At 38.7% G+C, this 20,404-nt stretch overlaps 1 protein-coding gene across 5 annotated transcripts in view; it reads right to left on the bottom strand.

Annotated features, from left to right (window-relative positions):
- FABP6 (fatty acid binding protein 6) overlaps positions 1-20,404 on the bottom strand; it is a 45,926-nt gene that overhangs the window by 2,590 nt on the left and 22,932 nt on the right. For 2 of the 5 annotated variants that reach the window (XM_037397905.1, XM_037397902.1), the window contains exons 3-5: positions 4,375-4,538; positions 2,017-2,121; positions 982-1,157 (exon numbers count right to left, since the gene is read on the bottom strand). In XM_037397905.1, the coding sequence (XP_037253802.1) occupies positions 982-1,157; positions 2,017-2,083 (243 nt within the window). In that variant the 5' untranslated portion in view covers positions 2,084-2,121; positions 4,375-4,538. The remainder of the gene's footprint in view (positions 1-981; positions 1,158-2,016; positions 2,122-4,374; positions 4,539-20,404) is intronic. The other 3 variants (XM_037397906.1, XM_037397904.1, XM_037397903.1) reach the window with 2 other exon arrangements.

The raw sequence follows: 20,404 nt of genomic DNA, 5'->3' as shown, positions 1-20,404 counted from the left end.
TCTAATAGGCTTTGGACTGCCAGAGCCAAAAAGAAGAGGATCAAATTTGTAGTATTTCAAAACTGTTATGTTTGTAATAAATTGACCAAGTTGATTGTGTCTTATTCAGTCTGTTAGGTTTCACAAAGATTCCTCAAAGCCAAAGAGGTTTTTTCCTCTTGTAATCAGAAAGGTGTGAGTAAAGAAGCCTTCTGGAAATCATGCAGTGCTATTGCTGTCTCAGTTTGTCACAGCTCCTTGATGCAATTGCTGGTTTTCCTGACTCTTTAATATGTATAAAGCATTTATACAGTAATCTATTGTAGGGTTCTGGACACCTCACAAATGCAGAGTTTAGCAGTCCCAAACTGTCTTATCCCTTTAAATATATGAGAAATGAGTAAGTTAAGTAACTAAACCATTTTATGGTAGGTTTTGTATCCAGATTTTGTCCATGACAGGAGTAGATCGATACGGTGTAATCTTAGGTCTCACTAGAGGCTGCTTAAGCTGCAAGTTGCTCTGTACTTTTCAACAGGAAGGAGGACATGGAGAAATTTATTTTTTCCCCTTCACTTTACACAGCATTTTGTTTAAGGCTCAAGCACAGCTGACGTCACAAGGTAGGCACGGGCAGAGCTCGGGCCCACAGCACTCCCTCAGAATGTGCTGCAGTTGCTGGACAATGACACAGCTGCCAACCAGCTCTTGAGAGTTTTAATGAGCATTATGTTTGCTTGAATTGCGACACCAGTAGATGCTTGCCACTCTATCCTTGTTCTTTATTAGTATGTACAGTTCTGACGCTCTAGCTCTCTTTAAAACCAGATTTAGATATTTTGCTAGAGGCATCAAGAAATATGGGCAAAATTGTATGTTTCTAAGCTATGACAGATGAAAAAAAAACATTTAAGGAAAATGTCCCTGAGACAGATTTGATTTTCACCCTAAATTAAAAAAATAACTGAGACAGTGTAGAACTTAAGAGCTAAATTAATTTACCTTGAACTTTTTACCGCCCATTGTCTCCATGTCTGCTTCCTTGCCGATTGTGAATGTGTTGGTCGTGGTGTGGCCTCCTGGGAAATGCTGTGTCCAGGTGAAGTCATTTCCATTCTGCACCACCTCAGTGACTATTTTGCAATTCCTTCCCATTTCAATCTTGTCACTGGGGAGACCTTAATCAATACAAACATACAATTTATAAAATCTAATAGCCTACCAGCTGTATTTGAATGGAAGCATGCCAATGGTATGTTTATTCTCAAATACTGGTGTCTGAGCATCTGAATTTTTTTTTTCTTTTTTTTTTTTTTTTACAGCAGTATCAAAGCTCTGAGTTTATACCAGTGGTTTAAAGGAAAATATAGGCACACCAATGCATTTCCTGAAATAGTAAGTTTTGGTCTTGCACTCTTTTCCCTAAGGAATGACACACAGAATAAATGCATAGATGTAAAGCATATACAAATATTTCCTGCTGCTTAATCTACACATGCAGATGTGTGGAATTTAAATGTATATGAACTTGTGCCTTTGATATATAGCTGCATACACCTATTTACTATTTGCTATTGCTTTTTAAATAAATGAACACAGGCACTGAATTTACGCACACCGATCATAGCATCCCTAAGAGCTTTTACGGGGTAATCTCTGAAAAAAGGTTTGCACAGTCTTCTGATAGCATTCACAGAAAGCTGTTCCTGTAAGATTTTGACAATCATCTTCATACTAAATTTATGCTCCCACTGATGAATAGTAAGGACAGAAAAAGCGATTCACAATCATCATGCTGCAAACATCTTGGCCCTTCATTCTGCTGCCACTGAAAAGGAATACTGCTTCTGTAGAACAGGACCGTTTCCTGCAGCTGACAGTGCTTTACAAGAATGAATCTCCTTGCTGAAGTGCAGAGCACTCCTACCAGTCTTAGCCCCTGTTGATCTCAGCACATTTCAGTAAAAAAGCTTTTTTTGAAGAAGTATTTTTAACGAATTGATAACCTTTAAGACTTACAACCCAAGACATGCTTACCAATCTTCTTCACGAAGTCATCGTAGTTCTCATCGCCTTCAAATTCGTATTTGCCTGCAAATGCCATGTTGCCCTGGTGATGTGGCTGCTAGAGCAGAATAGCAGCTGGAACAAAGAAGAATGGATAAGTGCAGATGGCTTGAGGCCCTTGTTTTTATAAACCAGCCCAAGCTGTTCAGCCCACCTATACCCACACCCCTTGGAAATATACTTTTATGACCTACATGAGTCACTAGCACGGATACCATTGACCTGTATGAAACTCAAGGTTATAATTCACTTATACATCCTTGACAATAATCTGGAGATCAGCAGAAATCAAGGACAAAAGCTCGGTTTTCGTTTCAGCGCATATTTAAACAAAGTGATATATTTTTACTTTCAAGATTCCACTGATTTTGCAGTCAGGATGGCATAATGGTAAAACATTTATAATGAAACAGGGAGAAAATTACTTCAAAACAGTGTCCTGAGATCACAGCCTTGTTCTATTTGGAAGCATACCCTATATTAGTTAAAATATGAAAATAAGAAAGAAGCTGTACATATTCTAAGTAATTCTGGTGGGATACGAGCCATGACAAGATTCTGGGTAAATTACTGCACCTGCACATGTCCTACCTTATCTCCACACAGAAAAAAAGAATTCTGAAATATTTCACGCTCCTTGGACGGTAAAGTACACTAGATTAGTCTGTGGCACCATATTCCCATGCCCTATTTAATATCAAGAGACAAACAATGCTTTGCATTGCTTAGCAAGTATTTGCACAAAGTACTAAAAAACACACTTATTTTGGAAAAGCAGAACTCTGATTTATGTAAGATAACCATATGTTAAAAGCCAAAGAGTCTGCTGGGTAATTTAGAATGCATACAGGAGATGTCCTATGCTTAATGACTCCAATGCCACACACAGATAGCAGGGTAGGAAATTCCCAGCTGCTATGTATTGGCATAGCTCCACTAGCTGAGGATACAGACCAACAATTTTTAATCCGAACAAAAACATTCCTAGGATTTATGTGAAATGGTGTCATAGATTAGAATTTCATTTTATTAAAATAATACATTTAGGAAGGAACATAAAAATCTATTTTTCTCCAGTTTTATAAAAGTCTGGAGAAACATGTAACAGTGTTCAACAAGTTTTGCTATATGCAAAGTGGGTTCAATTTCATAAGTGAAATTAACATAATCTCACATGCTAATGCAAGAATATGTCTATTTAGAGTCAAGAAGCTGATCAGAAGAACAGGAACATAGGCTGGGTGATTAAAAACATGGGAAACAAAGGTACACTAAACTTCACCACTGCTCTCCTTGATATACTTTCAAATTAACGTATTCTGTGTAACCGTTTCTATATTTCTTCTTAATAGACTTATCTATACTCTGCTCTGTCAGAGAACGAGGCAAACTTCAGTATTATGATGAAACTCCAGAAAAATCTTCACTATCATAAATCATGTATACTGTTACTGTAACACTATACAAATTAGAAGCACTGCTACATCTAACAAGTTTATTAGCAAAATTATTTGAGTTCACACAGTCAGCTGTACACTCTCTCTGCCAGTGCTCTAAACGCTGCATGTTGGAGGTGCAGTGCAGTTTGCAACTGCTCTACTGAGTGGAGACAGACTGGTGCCTCCAGTGAACCCTGCCTCCCACGGGTCCTCTCTTGTACGGCCACGGACTGGCTGTGTCTTGTAGCCTCACGGATTCGGGACTTGGATGTACATTATGTCATACCAGCATTAACTCCAAGAGGAGCTAGACATAAAGCCAGCCTGTACCCAAATTTTTATAGCAGCATACCAGTGTGTAAAATCAGTGCCTCTCGGGGGGGGGCGTTAAGGTTTTATTCAACTGAAAAACATATTTGCTATGTATATGTATATATTTAATGGCATATTACTTGTCAGGTTGCAACTCAATGAAAAAAATCCTCTCTAATTTGTACTAATTTTTTGTTTTACTTACTAAGCTGCTTTTATACAAGGCCTCTGTTGTCTGTAAGTCATACCGCCTTTAAACCAATTACAGAATACACAGGGCATATGAGGTTTGAGCGGGACAATGTTTCTTACCTTAGGAATATTTTTGCAGTTTCAAAACTGCAAAAAATGATGGAAAAATAAGAAGAATTCCAGAATAATATGCTCACTGATGGGTGAGAAGTCTGAATCAGGCGAGAAAGGGATTTCTAATAGAAAAGAATTTCCTGACCAGAAAAAGCTTCAGAAAATTCTGAATCAGTTTTGTGAGAGATTGTATCTGTGGACTGGAAAAAAAGCTTATCTTATGCTTATTAGTTGGGAATTTGTGTTATTTCTGTTTTGTTTTTTGTTTTACCTACTTCCTCTTCTGAAGTCTGAGAGAAAGTAACTTCAAAATCTTAGATCCTCTTATACAAAAAAACACAAAACTTTCAAATGGCAATGCATTTTTTTGAAGTTGACAACAATCCTTTCAAAACTCTTTGTTTGGGTGGATGCTCCTGGCAGGAAAGCAGTCTTCTAGAACAGATGCAGAAAGTGAACAAGAGTGAAGCATAACAAAATCGCGGTCAATTTGTAAAATAAAAATGAGACAAACGTCCTAGGAATTACTGCCTTTCCACCCCTAACTCTTCACTCTCCCCATATTTACTCAGCTTTAAATTGTACCATGCTGTGCAGGGGCTGACAAAATTGTGCTGGAGTTCATGATGCCACAAAAGCCATACCATCTGCTGTCTGCACGCAATTAAAAGGATGTCTCCATATTGAAATAGAAGAGAGCCATATACCTTCCCTCTGTGAACGTTCTCTGTGTCCTGTGATTAGCATTCAAAACACAGGAGTGTGGGAGAAAAGGACAAAACTGAGGGTTTCTGTATCAATTACAAATACATAAGATTCAGGGAAGGAACCGAGAAACTTGTTTCACCGCCAATGTTTCCTTTGCACTTTTGATTTAAAAGCGTCTGTAAAATGATTCTGACCATCCTGCAACCATATTTGACACTTTGTTTTTTAATTAAAACTCTTTCAGCTTAATCCCAGGATTGCTGAACTCAATGACCAATTGTGCAGGAGCAGACAACTGAAAAGGAAACTTTATCAGCTGGACCCAGATGCTTAGGCACTATCTATATAAAGAAAAACTGCATTAAGCATGGAAAACAATGAGGTGGTTGCACAAACATAGAAGCTTCAGTTCTTATTGCTATGGTAAAGCTAAGCAGATACCAGTTAAGCTACAGCAGTGTAAACTCCATGCCATTAATTGAAGCACAAACCCTAGTAATTTCAGTTATACACAGACTCAAAAATACCATTTAGAGGAAAGGATCATCAAGCCTATTTCATACATGAGAAAACTGAAACACTGAGAAAAAGTGACCTGTCAGAGCTTATGATAGAATGAATGGATGATGCAGCCAGTAAGAAATCCTAAGTCCAGGCATTAACCCAGTGTCCACAGGATAGCACATTAATTTAAACATTCGTATAATAAACAAACCCTTAGAAGCAAATGAGAGCTCTGAGCAACCGTTTACTTTCAAACAGTCACCCAGGGAGTTTTACACTTGCTCTACTGATGGACTGTGAGCATCTTTACAGCTGCTTAGCACAACCGGCTGAACAGGTCTCCAGGTAAGACCCTTGCCCTCTCCATCTGGCTTAGTGTCCATCTCCAGCTGCTCTTGGAGAGTGGGTGACCAGTGAGGCTGTCCTCAGGTTAGCTGAGCACTGGAGGCCTCTGGCTTGCACGAGGCTCTCAGTGTTCCAGAGAGACATTCACAAACTTGCTAAGAAGGTAAATGAACTCAAGCCATACTCTTCTGTCTACATAAAACTTCTTTGGGGAGATAGCACTGGTGTAGTAACACTACGTGGACCTTGAAAGATAGATCAAACTGGATAAGAAAAATGCCTCAGTTCTGTGAAACAGGAAAAAGATAATCAGATTATATGAACAGTACTTGGGTTTTATGATCTCTCTCTCTATATAAAGATCAAATTAAATTTATGGCTTTCTTGTGACGTGATATAAAAATGCTGATATCTACACAACTATGTAATACTTGGAGCTTGCCTGCAGTGGGAATGTAGTGGGCATAAGGCCAGTGTGTAGTACAGTAAATTACCAATGAATAACTATTTCACTGGGTGGGTCACTCTTGCCACACACTAGAGTTTATTCACCTCTGAGGAGCTGTACGCTAGGCTGTACATGAGAGTTCCAGAGCAGGTTACAAACATCCATCCAAACAATAAAGGAAAGGCTACATAGCGTTAATAAATGTGCTTGCTCCACCTGGCTGCTCAGGATCAGACTCAGTTTAGAACAAGTTTTGAGCAAACGTGCCATCATCTGTACCTGTCTGTGCAGAGGAGTTTTTAATGTGCATTTTGAATTTGCAGCCATGCTTCCACTCACTTACTCTGAAATAAATCCTTATTTTCATTCCTGCCTTTTTTGTTATAAAATGTAATGAAACTCAATAGCGCATTGGAGAATGAAGAATTTCATTAAGTAGTCTTCCAAATACTGAGTAAGGACAATGTTTATTCCAAGAATAAAGGAATGGAGGCCCTCTAACTTTACTGAAGTTATGGTCACTTGCACAATTGCTAAGGTTAGTCATCCAAGTCCCTATCTCTTCTGTTTCTGCTAAAACCAGTACCCATTTAGTGATCTTACATTTTGCATTTGCAATTTGTGATTTCCCTGACTCTTCAGAGCTGTGAGCATGTGATGTTGCTCTTGTGTACCTCTACAGCAGTGCTTCATCCTTGGTGGGCTGGTCATCAAACTAAGTGGTGCAGAGAACTCCAGAATTGTCCAGTAAAAAAAAAATAAATTAAAATTATATGTCTATTTAGGCATGCATTTAAAATACGTTATGTATATTTAATCCATTCCAACTACTACTACTACATATGGCCTGCACACTGCTGCAAAAAGCCTTGGTTATATTAATACTTCTGCTTAACAGAACTCAGTTCAAATCCAACTGAATTTAACAGCTATAGCTGAGTCAAGTGGAAAAAGAAATTTCCTTGGCACAAGGTGAGAATCATAACAGAGAAAGGCAAAAGAATAAAAAGTTTCAGGTGTAAAACCTGAAAACAGCTTTCGGAAAGCGGCCATTATCTTCGGTGTACTTGGCACTATCTATCATTTTCAATGGAGAAAGATGCAGCTGTTCTTTATGTAGGTCAAAGAACATATAATTATTCTATAGGAGACTGTGCCTGCCATCTGGTGGCCAACGGTCAGGGCCTGTATGCCAGGCAGCATGTCCTACACTGAGCCCCCACCTCACCTGTGTAAAACCCCTGACTTCAGCGAGAGCATGCTTGGGTTTGCAGCTAGCCCCATGCCACAGCTGAATCTCCAAGATGAACTGCTGATCCCCTCATTCTCTAACTAAAAAAAAAAAAAATAAAATAAAAAAAAATTCCACCCTGAGCTGGTTATAATTAGCTCAAAAAGAGTCATCTTAAATGTATAATTTATATAACACATAAAAATATATCAGTATTTATACAAGAAATTATCTTCATATGTTTCATTTTGGGACACAGCTCTAAATGAAGAGGATTTCCAAAGCATTGGTTTATGGCATCACTGGCACAGCATATAGTATCAGCCTTTGCTTAAACACAAATACATTTGTATTGCTATCTCGGCAATCAACAGGACACAGGACTGCTTCATACAGATTTAATTAAACTTTACAGATCAGAAGCCAAGTACTGAATTCCCCTGAATTCAGTGGGAGTCATCTACAGTTGAACTAACTTCAACACAATTTAATGAATGCAACTTAATGTGCAAATGCTATTTGTGGCAGTCTGGCATTTGTGAAACCCACTGAATGGATTCAGCTGTCATAAACATAAATAAGGGTGTGCACGCTTAGACAGAGCAGCACTGTTTGCAGGCAGAATACAAGGAAATGGCATAACATTATTATGCAAGGTCTAAAGGTACATAGGCTTTTTACACTGAATTTGTCTTGCTGAGTGGGGAACCCCCTCCCAAAACAACCCAAAAATGCATTCACAGCTGCGCTTACCTAACTTTGAAACCTGAGTCACTGATCTAACATCAACACACAGTAAAACTCATATTAGAGTGTATATTGTCAGGACTATGGGCAGGAATCAAATTACTAGTTACAATGAGAAATTATGCAGAAAAGCTCAACACTATTTGAATTTAATCAGGATGACGTGAGCTGCAACTGTGTGCTGTTGTAGACAGTCAGCATGAATAAGTTGTCAAAGAAGCAAAACTCTTGCGGATGCTTATACCCAAAAGAAAAGTTTATCTAAAGCAAGTAGTTAATTCCCTCTGTCTCCCAAGTCATCTACCTCTGATATGCAAAACAGCTAAGTCTTCAAACGATGGTAGGAACAGAGGGAACTTTCAGAAACCAAATCAAAGGCCTTGGATATCTTTACTTTCAGAATTTACTTGCCACAAAGTCATAAACATAATGCTTTTGCATCTTTTTGTCATGTCAGAGTCACCCTGCCCTTGAATGTCTCCCAGCATGCTTTAAAGTTTATTAACCTTTCAGATGTGTTGTATAAAGCCAACTGAGATACACTCAAAGACAAAATGGAGATAAGGAAAGTAATTCCATTAGTGAATGAGCTAGGCTGAGTGACTATCTTTGAAGTGCTTTTAGAACTGGAATGCAATTGAACAAGGAGTACAGATTAAAAATAAAAGTAGGAACTCTCTAGTGAAAAGAAAGTTACACTTAATGATTCTTTCAGAATGAAACTTGATCAGGAAGGCTTGTAAATTCTTAAAACAGCTGTATCTGGCAATTATTCAGTAACCCTCCATAGTAAATGGCTAATGATTAATAATTCCTTTGGTATTCAGGGTAATCATTCATAATGAATTCAGAAAGAACTCATCTGGTGTTAATGTAATATGTAATTCCATGGGAGTCCTATTATAAGGTTGCCTTATTAAGTATCCACTTAATGTAGTACTAGGTGTTACTATTCTAAACCCATAAGCAGTAGAAAAGCAATTACCAACAAGACTGGCTGAATTCTTGAAAAGCTAATGCTTGTAGAGAGTCCAAATATTTAATGCACCAGCCAGCTCTACAGGACTTCAACAGGTGACACAGTACAGACTTGGTCCTCGCCTCAGATGGGTAGGATCTGCCTAACAAAAACAGGACAGAAAGGATGCTACCAAAAGCTCAGATAGAAACATTTGCAGGGGAGGAAGACACAGATCTTCCAAAAATCCAGTATTTCTGGGACTCCCTAAAAAGAAATTTTATTATTTCTTGGCAAAACACTCTACCAGGAAAACCTTTACGCCATTTAGATCTCCAGAAAGGTAGTTTCCAGAGAGCAACACAACCAAGTGATTCATTCAAGCTGTACAAGCTGGCATAGCTTCTGTAAGAAGTGTTTGGTTGTGCTGCCCCTGGCCGGCTTTCCCATCTCCGAGTGCTACTCAATGGGACTACCAAGGTCTGGTTTGGGCAACTAAAAAGACAGAAGACTAAACCTAAGGGGAAGGAAAAAAAAAAGATGTGTTTAGTTTTCAGGTGGTTTAATCAGTTTTCAGCTGATTTGGTTCTCTGAAATGTCTCAATTGCATAGCAAGGCCCTGCTGGTACAACAGGAGGTATGAGAGGGAGGAGGGGAACATGAAAGCCACCATCATCACCATCACCACCACCACCACCACCACGCAGCCCTTTCACTAGCCAGCCCTGACTGCAAACCACTGAGGGACTGAGAGCAGCCTGAGGATATGACAGTGCTGCTTCAGTTGCTCAAGTATCCTTGAACCCCCCTCCTGCTTTGTGCTGGCATAACTATTTATGTAGCAGTGTAACAACCAGAGCGAGGGCATGATTTGAATTAAAAACACCAAGGATAAAATAAAAAGGTATTTTTCAGCTGGATCAGTGCTCTGACCCAGTTCTTCTCCTGATCACACAAACAGCTGTACTGGCATAATGCAAGTATTGGCACAGAGAAGGGAACAAGCAGCTGGTGGAATATCGGCACAAGGTGGCCATGCCACTGAAAAATGCTCACTGTAATCACAGAATTGTTCAGGTTGGAAAAAACATGGACAGAGTTTTAATATGATTTCTATTAAAAGAATAAAGAAGTCCAAACTGTTAATTGTAAACAAGGCTCTGGAGAGGAAAAGCAGAAACATGCTCATGCTAATTGAGCTAGTGATGTGTGCCTAGTTCAGGTTCACTGAACAAATCTTCCACAAGCTGAAGGCGCAGTACAAATTCTCTGAACTCATTATTTCCTATTGTCTCTTCAGAGTCCAGCACCCAAGTAAATCAAATCAGCACTCCTGGACTCAGAAGCACAAAAACAAAGAAGTGGGAGGGACATCTCTGTTATCGTTTCAGTCTCTTCTAGAATTGATCGCATTCTATTCAATTTCTTGCCTTTGTTACCATCACAGCCAGTTTACTCCCTGGTATGTAAAAATCTTCCTTTAATTTCTGACTTAAATTAATGCACAGTTATTTTAAGCCTGTTGGTACTTGGGCCAGCATTGCCCCTTCTCTCTCTGGGTTCACCCCAAAGTTCTTAAGAGAGCAGTTACACTGTCCTTTTTGCTAAGGTAAATAAATTGAGCTAAGCCATGCCAAACTCTGTTAGATACTTCAGAAATAACAGACTTTTCCCCTTATCATCTAAGCGTTCCTCTTCACTTACCCCAATTTCAGACAACCTTTTTGGAACAGAGGTGACTGGGACCTATAACGTTTTCCAGCTCAATGACAAGTTTCATTGGTACACACCCCACCTCTTAAACTAAGATCACTTACAGAAATACTAAAATGTTTTGGGTTTACAGTAAGATTGACAACAGCAACTTCTACTGAATCTAATTGTTCCTTTCTTTCTTCAGGATTCTTCCTTTTAATTAGTTATCTTCTACTAAATGTTATCAATTGCATCCAGTTCAGTGGTAATGGGGAGTGATAGCAGAAATGGGAAGCTATCTTGAATTTTAAATTCTAGTAATGACTACAACAGAAGACTTTGTGATTTTTGTTATGCCGGTTTTGACTCATGTAATCTGAAAATGCATAGTAAAACTAATTTTGGCTGCTATCAATTTGGCAGATACAAAACTGGTAAGATTTGTTTGGAACATCACCTTTGGATTAAAAACCACTATAGAACATTTTGAACCTCAATGGCTTTAGTCTAATACAGACTATTTTTAAAAACTTGCTAAAATGAAAGATATAATTCAACCTTATCTGCAGAGTCTTCTGGTAAAAGCAAACTGAGTTAGTTACTACCTCTCTCTATTTCTTTGTCCCATATATTTATACTGGTAGTCCCTAACAGAAACTCTAGTTCTAATAAAGTTAGTAACTGACAACCCTAAAGATAAAAATCATTATAACTACTCTTTTGGACTCTTCTGACCAAACCCCAACAGTTATCTCCCCTTTATCTACATAGTTCACGTGATGTGTCGTAAAGATTTTATTATGTGATTGTATCTATATGATTGTACTCGCTGACACATCAGGACAACATAGGTCCAAACGGGAGCTTATCTTCAAAGTAATCTAGTCTAATTGGGAGACTTCAGTCACGTGGTTGTGGTCTTCTAAGCAACCTTCAGTCTTTGAGCAGGGGAAAAAGATGTGTACCAATATAAAACGAATGTGCACTGTACCAGCATTTAAAGTTAGGGGGGACTGATAGCACTAACGGAGTGCAATAGACTGTCACCACCACACACCAGCACCACCACCAAGGAAAAAAAAAAATCAAATTCTTTTTTAGCCACAATATATTGGGAAGGTATCATGATTTGGAAGCCTCCTCTCTACAGCTACAGTTACCTAAAAAATTTGATTGTTAATTTATTCAAATTAGATTTAGAAAGCAGCAGGATGAACATGGGAAGAAGCCAGGACTCTGTGTTTCAGGAACTTGTCCTACTTCTGCAGCACAAACTGGAGTTCTGCACGGGCTCTGTTGGCAGCAGGCCTCTCACGATAGCTGGACAATTTGCTGAATCCAGTCCTAGAGCTTGCATTTTCATATAAAATACATATTTTCTCTGAACTGACTTGCATATTTTACAGCTTTTGTTACTTCTCACATGCCTCTTCTGCAGCACCCTACAACTGCATTCTAGCAGACTACATTCACTCCACTGTAAGATCACAGAATGCTTTGCTCCACCTAAGAAAGGAAGCAACTGATGGTTTAGAGTACATGTTGATTTAGACTTTCTTGGAGAAATGCTACACAGAGCTTGGCTTTAACTAAGGTTACTGAAGTCAATAAAGAACAGCACATAACACCATGTTTTAACTTGTTTTTCAGTAGGTATTCTGCTAAGAGCTGCTCTGTTTCCTCCAAAACATATCATGTTATAAAACAATAAATCAGTTTTCAAGTGCCATCTGCTACACAGAAAAGAGAGGTTTTCAAAATCTACAGAGAAATAATATAAGGTGCATTGAAACCAGAAAGTTATTTTTAAGAAAGAAAATTATTAACAAATTATTTACCCTTATTTTACTCATATTATTGGCTTATTAAGCATAGGCTACTGGTATGTAGCCCATGGATGATAAGGAAAAAAATGAGACTTTTAACAACAAACATTATCTATGTAAAAAAAAAGACCTACTTAGTCTTGCAACACAATGTATTTTGTTGTATTAATTGAGACTAACAGGAATTGAAGGTGTTCAGGATTTTGCAGAACTTTGTCATATTTGATAACACAAAAGATTTCTTCATGTTGGTAAGGAGCTGTTTAAAAAAACAACCACATTTTGAAGCACAGTGACATAAGATTTTTCCACTTGTGTCTGTTTCTGCCTTAACACTGTTTAAAGAAAAACTCCTTAGTTTGAAGTACTGTTTCAAGGAAGAACAAAGACATTAAGAGCTTCTGTGTTTTCATTGTTTTTCTTTTATTTTAAGGAATCAATGTGCTCAGTGACAGCAATCCAGAGAGACGTGTAAGTGTCTCAAATAACCCCAGCACCATGTCTAGTCTAAATTGCTCCCATATCCATGGCCAATGTGTGTTATCTAACGTATAACTAAAGCTGCCTCCTCAGAAAATATTTCAAACTTACAGTGTAGATGCTGAATTACATTCTCTCTGTTCAACATGCAAGCCTATACATAGTTTACATATAAAAAAAATGATTTCTTTTGTTGGAATAATTTTTACATACTATGCTGCTTCTGGATTCTTTTTAAAAATCACAGTTAATACCGGAAAAGCCACATTTTTTTTGTCTTAAAACAAATGCATTTTTAGAACATTTGAAATGTTTGTTTTCAAATCCATTAATGCATTATATACAAGTGCCTTTTAATAACTGTACCTTGACAGCAGTCCCACTCCTTTCACCTTTTCCCTCTAGTTTGGGATACTCAGAGCATTTTCTTTAATATATTGGAGAGTTTACTCCGTGATACATACAATGAAAAATGCAGGCTAGCAATAGGTGCTGAGAAAGGGATTAACTATCAACTTCAACAAGACAATTCCCCATTTACAAATACAGATATGTGTTTCCTATGTCTCAAAAGAAAACCTTCTAGGTCACTCCAATAAATTGAAGTACATCTTTTGATTTTGAAACAGTTTCTACTGAAAATGCCAACACAACATTTTCTTATTTCCAACATGGAAGACAATAAAAAAAATTATTTTTATTTTTCTTAAGATACTGCAATTTCACGACTTCCTTATTTTCATGCATCTTTACTTCTGTAATGCCAGCATCTCTGTATCTGGATCATCAATGGTTACTGAAGCAAATACTCAAAGCTGCAGAGCTAAAGAAAGGCCAAATTCCCCACTTGGCCTGCCAGGGGAACTCCTTCTACTGCAAGGGTTACTCAGAGTTCAGTACGCATGGAATAAACACAGCATACTTTATTATGCATCCTGCTTTCCAGACTGCTGCTCACCAGCCCTCCATCATTAAAGCAATAGTACTGTATTTTAAATACAGATTATATAGTTTGCCCGAGGTCATATGAGATGGGATTAACAGCCAGAAATCCTGATTCACTGCTGTCTGTTAAAACAATAGACACCCCTCCATCTTTTAGATATAATGGTTTCTCCAGCACATTGCCTTGTATCACCACTGATTTTCCTCAAGTGTATTAACCTCCATCTATTGCACTTGTAAAGCCTGCTGCTTTATTTGTGCACATAAACCTCACGCACAGCTAAATTCTGCTATTCCAAAGGAATCCTTCAGCTGCAGTTCCTGAATCTCTGTTAAAGGGAACATTAAATTCAGATACGTTATTTTTTGGAGGCACATCTGTTTTGTAGTTGAATTTTTCCTATATTTTAAAATCATCCTTACTAGTTCCATCACCTTCACTCTCTCAAGCTTTTCCTCTGTTCTCTTGCACCTCACCCGAAGAGAAGAGTGAGATGGAACAGACAGCTACCTGGTGATGGTGACAAGCTATTTGCTACCCCAGAAACCCAAGCAAACAAGGATTTAGTATCAAAGAATCTCAAAAGCAAATGTAAGAAACCAGTATTTGACTGAATTTTTCTTATGCTAGTGAAGTGTTTACAGTGTGCCACATGGAACAATTAACCTGCATCAGTATGTTCAGAGAACAGAAAGAGTTTGAAAGCGTGAAGTAGAGAAGGATGCATTTCTTTTCTTGAAATATAAGAAAAACCAGTTTTCTTTGAATATAAGTACTCTTTGGGGCTTCAGCTATGCTTTGATGTCTATGATTCAGTTACATCTCACTGCATATTTTACAACAATCTGAAATTGTTTATATTTCCTTAGATACATTTAACAGGAGGAATAAATATACTTTTGTAGCAGAGAAAATACATACATCTCACATGTCATTTCATCATCATCTCCAAAACAAGCCGACATTTGCATTTGCTTGTTCTATCAACTGCTTTTATTACACCTAGCCCGTAGTGTCTCTCTTCAATGGTTTTATTTATCCTTCAGTTGGTCAGCAATAAATTTGACATTATTAATCACACAACACTGGTGTAAAACTGAGAAAATGGAACTATATTGTTAACAGCTGTAACTTTATCTTAAACCCTAGAATAAGACATATTTCTCTTAAAGCTGCCTTCTGGAATCATAAGGAAAATCTGGAAAACACTTCAAAATCTAAACTTCTACTTAGAATGCTGTTTCTTTACTTCGTAGTACTGAACAACAGCTGTTTCCCTCCTAAACATGGGAAAGCAACAGGGAACAAAAAACCCTAAAGTGACAACTGATTATTTTTTTAAAACTTCATTTTTAACATAAACTTGCATTTTTTAATGTCTGTTTTGTAACATATATAGATCACATCATTTTCAGGATCCTTAAAAATCTGGATGCATACTTAGGTCAGTGACTGATTAGGGTGCCAATTTCCCAGTATTCTTAAAACACCAATTCTTAATGCTTTGACAAAGTTGGCACAAACCTTAAAAACCAGTCGGCGGGATTCTAGTGCCAGGATTATCCTCATGACTCCCCTGGTGAGCATGCTGAGGTGGTTCTAAAACCGGTCTGAATTTCTGCGAATGCTTCTCCAGGGGAAGGCCTGGCCCTTGGGAGCAGGCTGAACATCGGGCAGGCACATCTGTGTCACAAGCCATGCTGCCATCTAGTGATGCAGCACTCACTCTGCCGCTACCCAGTGATGCAGCACTCACTCTGCCCCTACCCAGTGATGCAGCACTCACTCTGCCCCTACCCAGTGATGCAGCACTCACTCTGCCCCTACCCAGTGATGCAGCACTCACTCTGCCCCTACCCAGTGATGCAGCACTCACTCTGCCCCTACCCAGTGATGCAGCACTCACTCTGCCCCTACCCAGTGATGCAGCACTCACTCTGCCCCTACCCAGTGATGCAGCACTCACTCTGCCCCTACCCAGTGATGCAGCATTCATTCTGCTGCTTAGCTGCATAAACATTCAAGGATGCCACAGATGGACTTCTGTGCCAAAATCTGTGGCTTATGAGGCTAGTTGCTGCTTGTGTCCGAAAGACAGGAGATCTAGAGAAAGCAAAATACTTAAGCTCTTCCTGCATGATACTGGAACTTTTGCCCAAAATTTGAGATATAGGCAGATTACTGAATATATTGACTAAAAATGCTACACTGCACTCGTTTAACAGCAAGTCTTCCACCCACCTTCAAAGCTCTTCTTTGCTAGAAGCACCTGATGAGATTCTGTAAACAAGCCACCATTATCCGTTTAAAAATGGGCTCTCTTTGTCTTCAGGTTGCTAAGAACTGCCTTGCAACACAATGTTACCTTGGTTCAAGGTGGGCTGCCTTTTGCTTTCATTTTGCTCGTTATTTTCATTTTGCTTGTTATTTTCATTTTGCTTCTTGGTAAAATGCAGAATAAGCCATGATAATAACTCCCGCATGCAAATCCAGGATGACAGCAAAATCAGGCTTATCAAAAAAACTCTCTCAATGACCTAATGCAGAGAGAAATTTTGAGAACATTCCAATAGTGAATTGAACTGCAAGGTCTGTCTCCGAGGATTGAAATATAAATTTCTTTAAGACCTTTGGGATTATTAATTGCTAATTCTTAGTTTTCTCTTGAAGTTTTCGATATCTATGTTGCTATCTGAGCTAGTACTTTTCTTAGGGTCATGCAGTGATGTCTGCAGGTCCACTACTGTTCAGCATATCTGAAAATTAGCTCTCACCTTCTCTTAGGATTGTTGAGTTTCTGTTGTGATTATGGGATTTCTTCAAGGGTATGCTGGATATAAATCACTATCCAGCTATATTCTGGAGCCTGGAAAACAGGCAGGCTGAGACAACTGTTTGAAGAGAAATTAAGTATTATTTATCCTGCTCCCTATTAATCTCCTTTGAATGTTAGGCTCATTGCAAGTCTATGATGCATTACATACCAATATTAACTATTTCCTTACTTTCATTTTGGTAGACAGAATAGAGGAGAAAAAAATGCTGAAACAGAGAAAAAAAGATGAGAAGAAAGGCTAACAAATTGAAAAAAGTAGAGTTAATACAAAATGGGAGTGGGTCTTCCACTGAGCAATACTTGAATCAACAATAAAACACAATTAACAGCAACTAGAGTCATTCTTAGAGGATTAAATCTCTGGTTTGCCTACATTTTTATGCCTAGCTTTCCTCTTGCCACCTGTGGAAATGTTAAAACTTAAGGGTATGATGGATGAGGAGAGACTGAAAGAACTGGGTGTCTACAGCTCGGAGAAATAGAAACAAAGGGGAGATCTTACTGCCTTCTACAACCACCTCAACTGGAGGAAAGAAAGATGGAGTCAGATGCTTCTTGGAGGCATGGTGAGAACAGACACAACTGGGAATATGAGAGATTCTATTGGCTATTGTGAAATATATACTTTTCTTTTTTTAAAAAAAACATGAGCTGGTGAGATACTGGAACAGGGAGCCCAGAGATGCGGAATCTCCATCCTTGCCACTGGTCAAGACTCAAGTAGAGACGACCCTGCCCATTTAAACTGTAAGCCATCATGTCTAGTTAAAGACATGTTTGGGGGGGTGGGGAGGCAGACTAGATGACCTCTGGAGGTCCCTTCCAACATAAATTATGAGTCTATGACAATATAATCAACCATTTCTACCTCAGCCGCTGAGCCAAGTGTAAAATGACCTTTGTCCACAAATGAAACTCACAACATAGTAGGAAAATATAAACATGAAACATTCTGTTTCTTTGCCCCATCTCTCTCGAAAGTTATACTTGGCACAAACCTGAAAAATAATTTCCAAATGTTTTAAAACACTTAGAAAGTCAGTTCCTTTAAAAGACTCAGAAAGTTAATTCCTTTACCAAGGATTCAAAATAGTATCGATCACCTTGATTATTTTGACAAAGTTAGTTTACCAAAACACTTCGGTTACTAGAAAATGTAGTAATTAAATAATGGCTTTATAACAGTAATCTGGTAAGGTAAAATCAACATAATATTTTGAAAATATTGCAGCAAAATAAAAAAAAAATGGGAACCCTACAAAAAGTATCAAAAGGCCACTCATTCAAAATTAAAATATGTTCTTCTACAGAGGAACTTCATTCTCTGAAAGCGTATTTGTCTCAGAAGTCCTAATCTTTTCACAAAAGATGATTCACTATAAAAATATACCTCCATTGCTGCACAATACCTTGAAGTTATTACTATCTCCAGGGACCAGCACAGAAAAAATAATTCAATTTTGCTAATCACACATGCATGGACTGTGATACAAAATCTGGGTGCATAATATGGATTTTTAAAGCTAAGGGGAATCTACCGGTTTCGACCGTTGATTTCAAAAACATTAGACTGCACCTTCCATACAGCTTTTCTACAAGTGATTTGTACTCTTAGGCCTGGTTTATGCCTTGGTTTTGTGGGGATTTTATTTGCACTATTGCCACACAGCATTACTATTTGTAACCCAAGTGTCACTAAGAGCTCTTTGGCCAGAGGCATTTAAACCTTCTGTGCCCTAACTCTTCACAGCTGCATCACTGCCTCCAGCTTCCTCTCCTAGCAGAAATGCTTATTAGATTATTGTTACATGCTGCTATTCTTGTGCTTGCACAAAGATTGACCAGAGGGCGAGACAGAAGATCTGCTTTCCCTCCCCTCTTCATGCTCCTCAAAGCTGAAAAGTAGTTTGCTCAGAAAAGATGTACAGACTATGCATACAGGATACAGAGACGCACAGAATCACTAGGGTGGCTATTGGCCACTGAGTGATGTTCACAAGGGTGGAAGCAGCACAAGAGGTTTTTGTCCAGACCCTTTCAGGAAAGCAGAAACAGACCAGTATGGGGATCTGCAGTGAGAGGTTTCACACCTCTCTATTCCTGAGGAAGGGTGATCAAGCTAGAATTGATTTATACGAGGTCATCACTGCACAAAAAGTCAGGAAGAGAAACGGCTTGAGCCAGCTCCATAGCATCTTGATGCTGTGCACTGGATAAGCTTACAAGCAGGAGACAAGCAAGCTGAGAACACAACCCCTCTGCTCAGTCACTACTAACTGGAATCACAGCTAGCTGAAATACCTGTGCACAGTAAAATCCTTTCAGTACAAATCTTCAGTCTTCTGTTTGAGAAAGATTCTTTCTCCTACAAAAACAGTATTTTTTTTGAAAGATTTGGTTTTGTCTGGACAGTGCCTTCTCTTTTAAGTCATTGTGACCTACATACAGGCATGATCCAAATAAAAAATTAAAGAGAAAGAAAGCTCTATGTGACACTGCCTGGCTGGGCCAGCTCTGGAGTTGCTGTGGCCTCTGCATTATTTTTTCACACAGGGTCAGATATGAGTTTATATAATTTTTGGTTGGTTGCTTTTTTTCTTTACTATCATAATGAATGTTTAAATAACTCTGTCTCAAAAAAAAATATCTAGTTTACTCACTGAAGGTGGCATTGATGGACACAACCTTGCTAGTGTTGTTATCCTGATAGTAACAAACAAACAAAAAAAGCCTGGAATTATGCCTCTGAATAAAACACAGGACCAAAGCACACAATGAAGTTACTGTGAGTTAACACGTTACCAGTGAGCCACAGTAACTGATACATGGGTTCCCTTAGCTGCTTGCTAACACGCAGTACAACATGTTAGCTTAAATCATTTTCACCAAGACACTTTGATGAGGTTTGGATGGCACAAGAAATTACTCTAGGGGTATGGAATCCAACCCCTGCTATAACTTACATTTAAATCAAGATTGGTAGGATCATTACTACCTGATGACTGTTCATTAAGTCTGGCTGAGATAAATTTGGTAGTCAGTTCAACTCCCAGTGGCTGGAGACTTGCTGCGAATGGATTTCACAGCACAAAGGTCTATTGCATTTGGAATAACTCAGGCTATGAACTGATCTCTGCCTGGTTCACTGGCTGGAAGCAGAGCTGTACTGCTGTTCCAGAACATGCAATTCACTGCCACAGCTGACACCATTTTGACAAACAAAAAATTAACCAAGAACTGAATTGCCCCGAAGGATCTCCTGCTTTGTGATTTCTCCCTGCAGGCTAGGGCTGTATCTCACCAGAATAGCAAGGGGCACTGTCAGGGCTTGTGATATACCTGCACTCTGGGTATAAACAAAGAAGTGCAGATCCCACTGCTGTCAGTCTGGCACCTTTCACTAGCCCTACATTACTCAGCAGTTAGCAGGGAGAAACAACAGGCATTTCAGCATAGTGAAGGAGAAGCAGCTGGCTAGAGGATGAAGGAATAGAAAGAAGCAATTATACTATTATGGCTATCAAACAAGCCCACATCACTCTTACTTGTGCTTGGGGGTGCAAGGCCAGCTCATATC

The sequence above is a fragment of the Falco rusticolus genome, chromosome 8 (assembly GCF_015220075.1).
Source record: "Falco rusticolus isolate bFalRus1 chromosome 8, bFalRus1.pri, whole genome shotgun sequence".
NCBI classification, from domain to species: Eukaryota; Metazoa; Chordata; class Aves; order Falconiformes; family Falconidae; genus Falco; species Falco rusticolus.
This window is presented reverse-complemented; position numbering and strand designations above follow the sequence as displayed.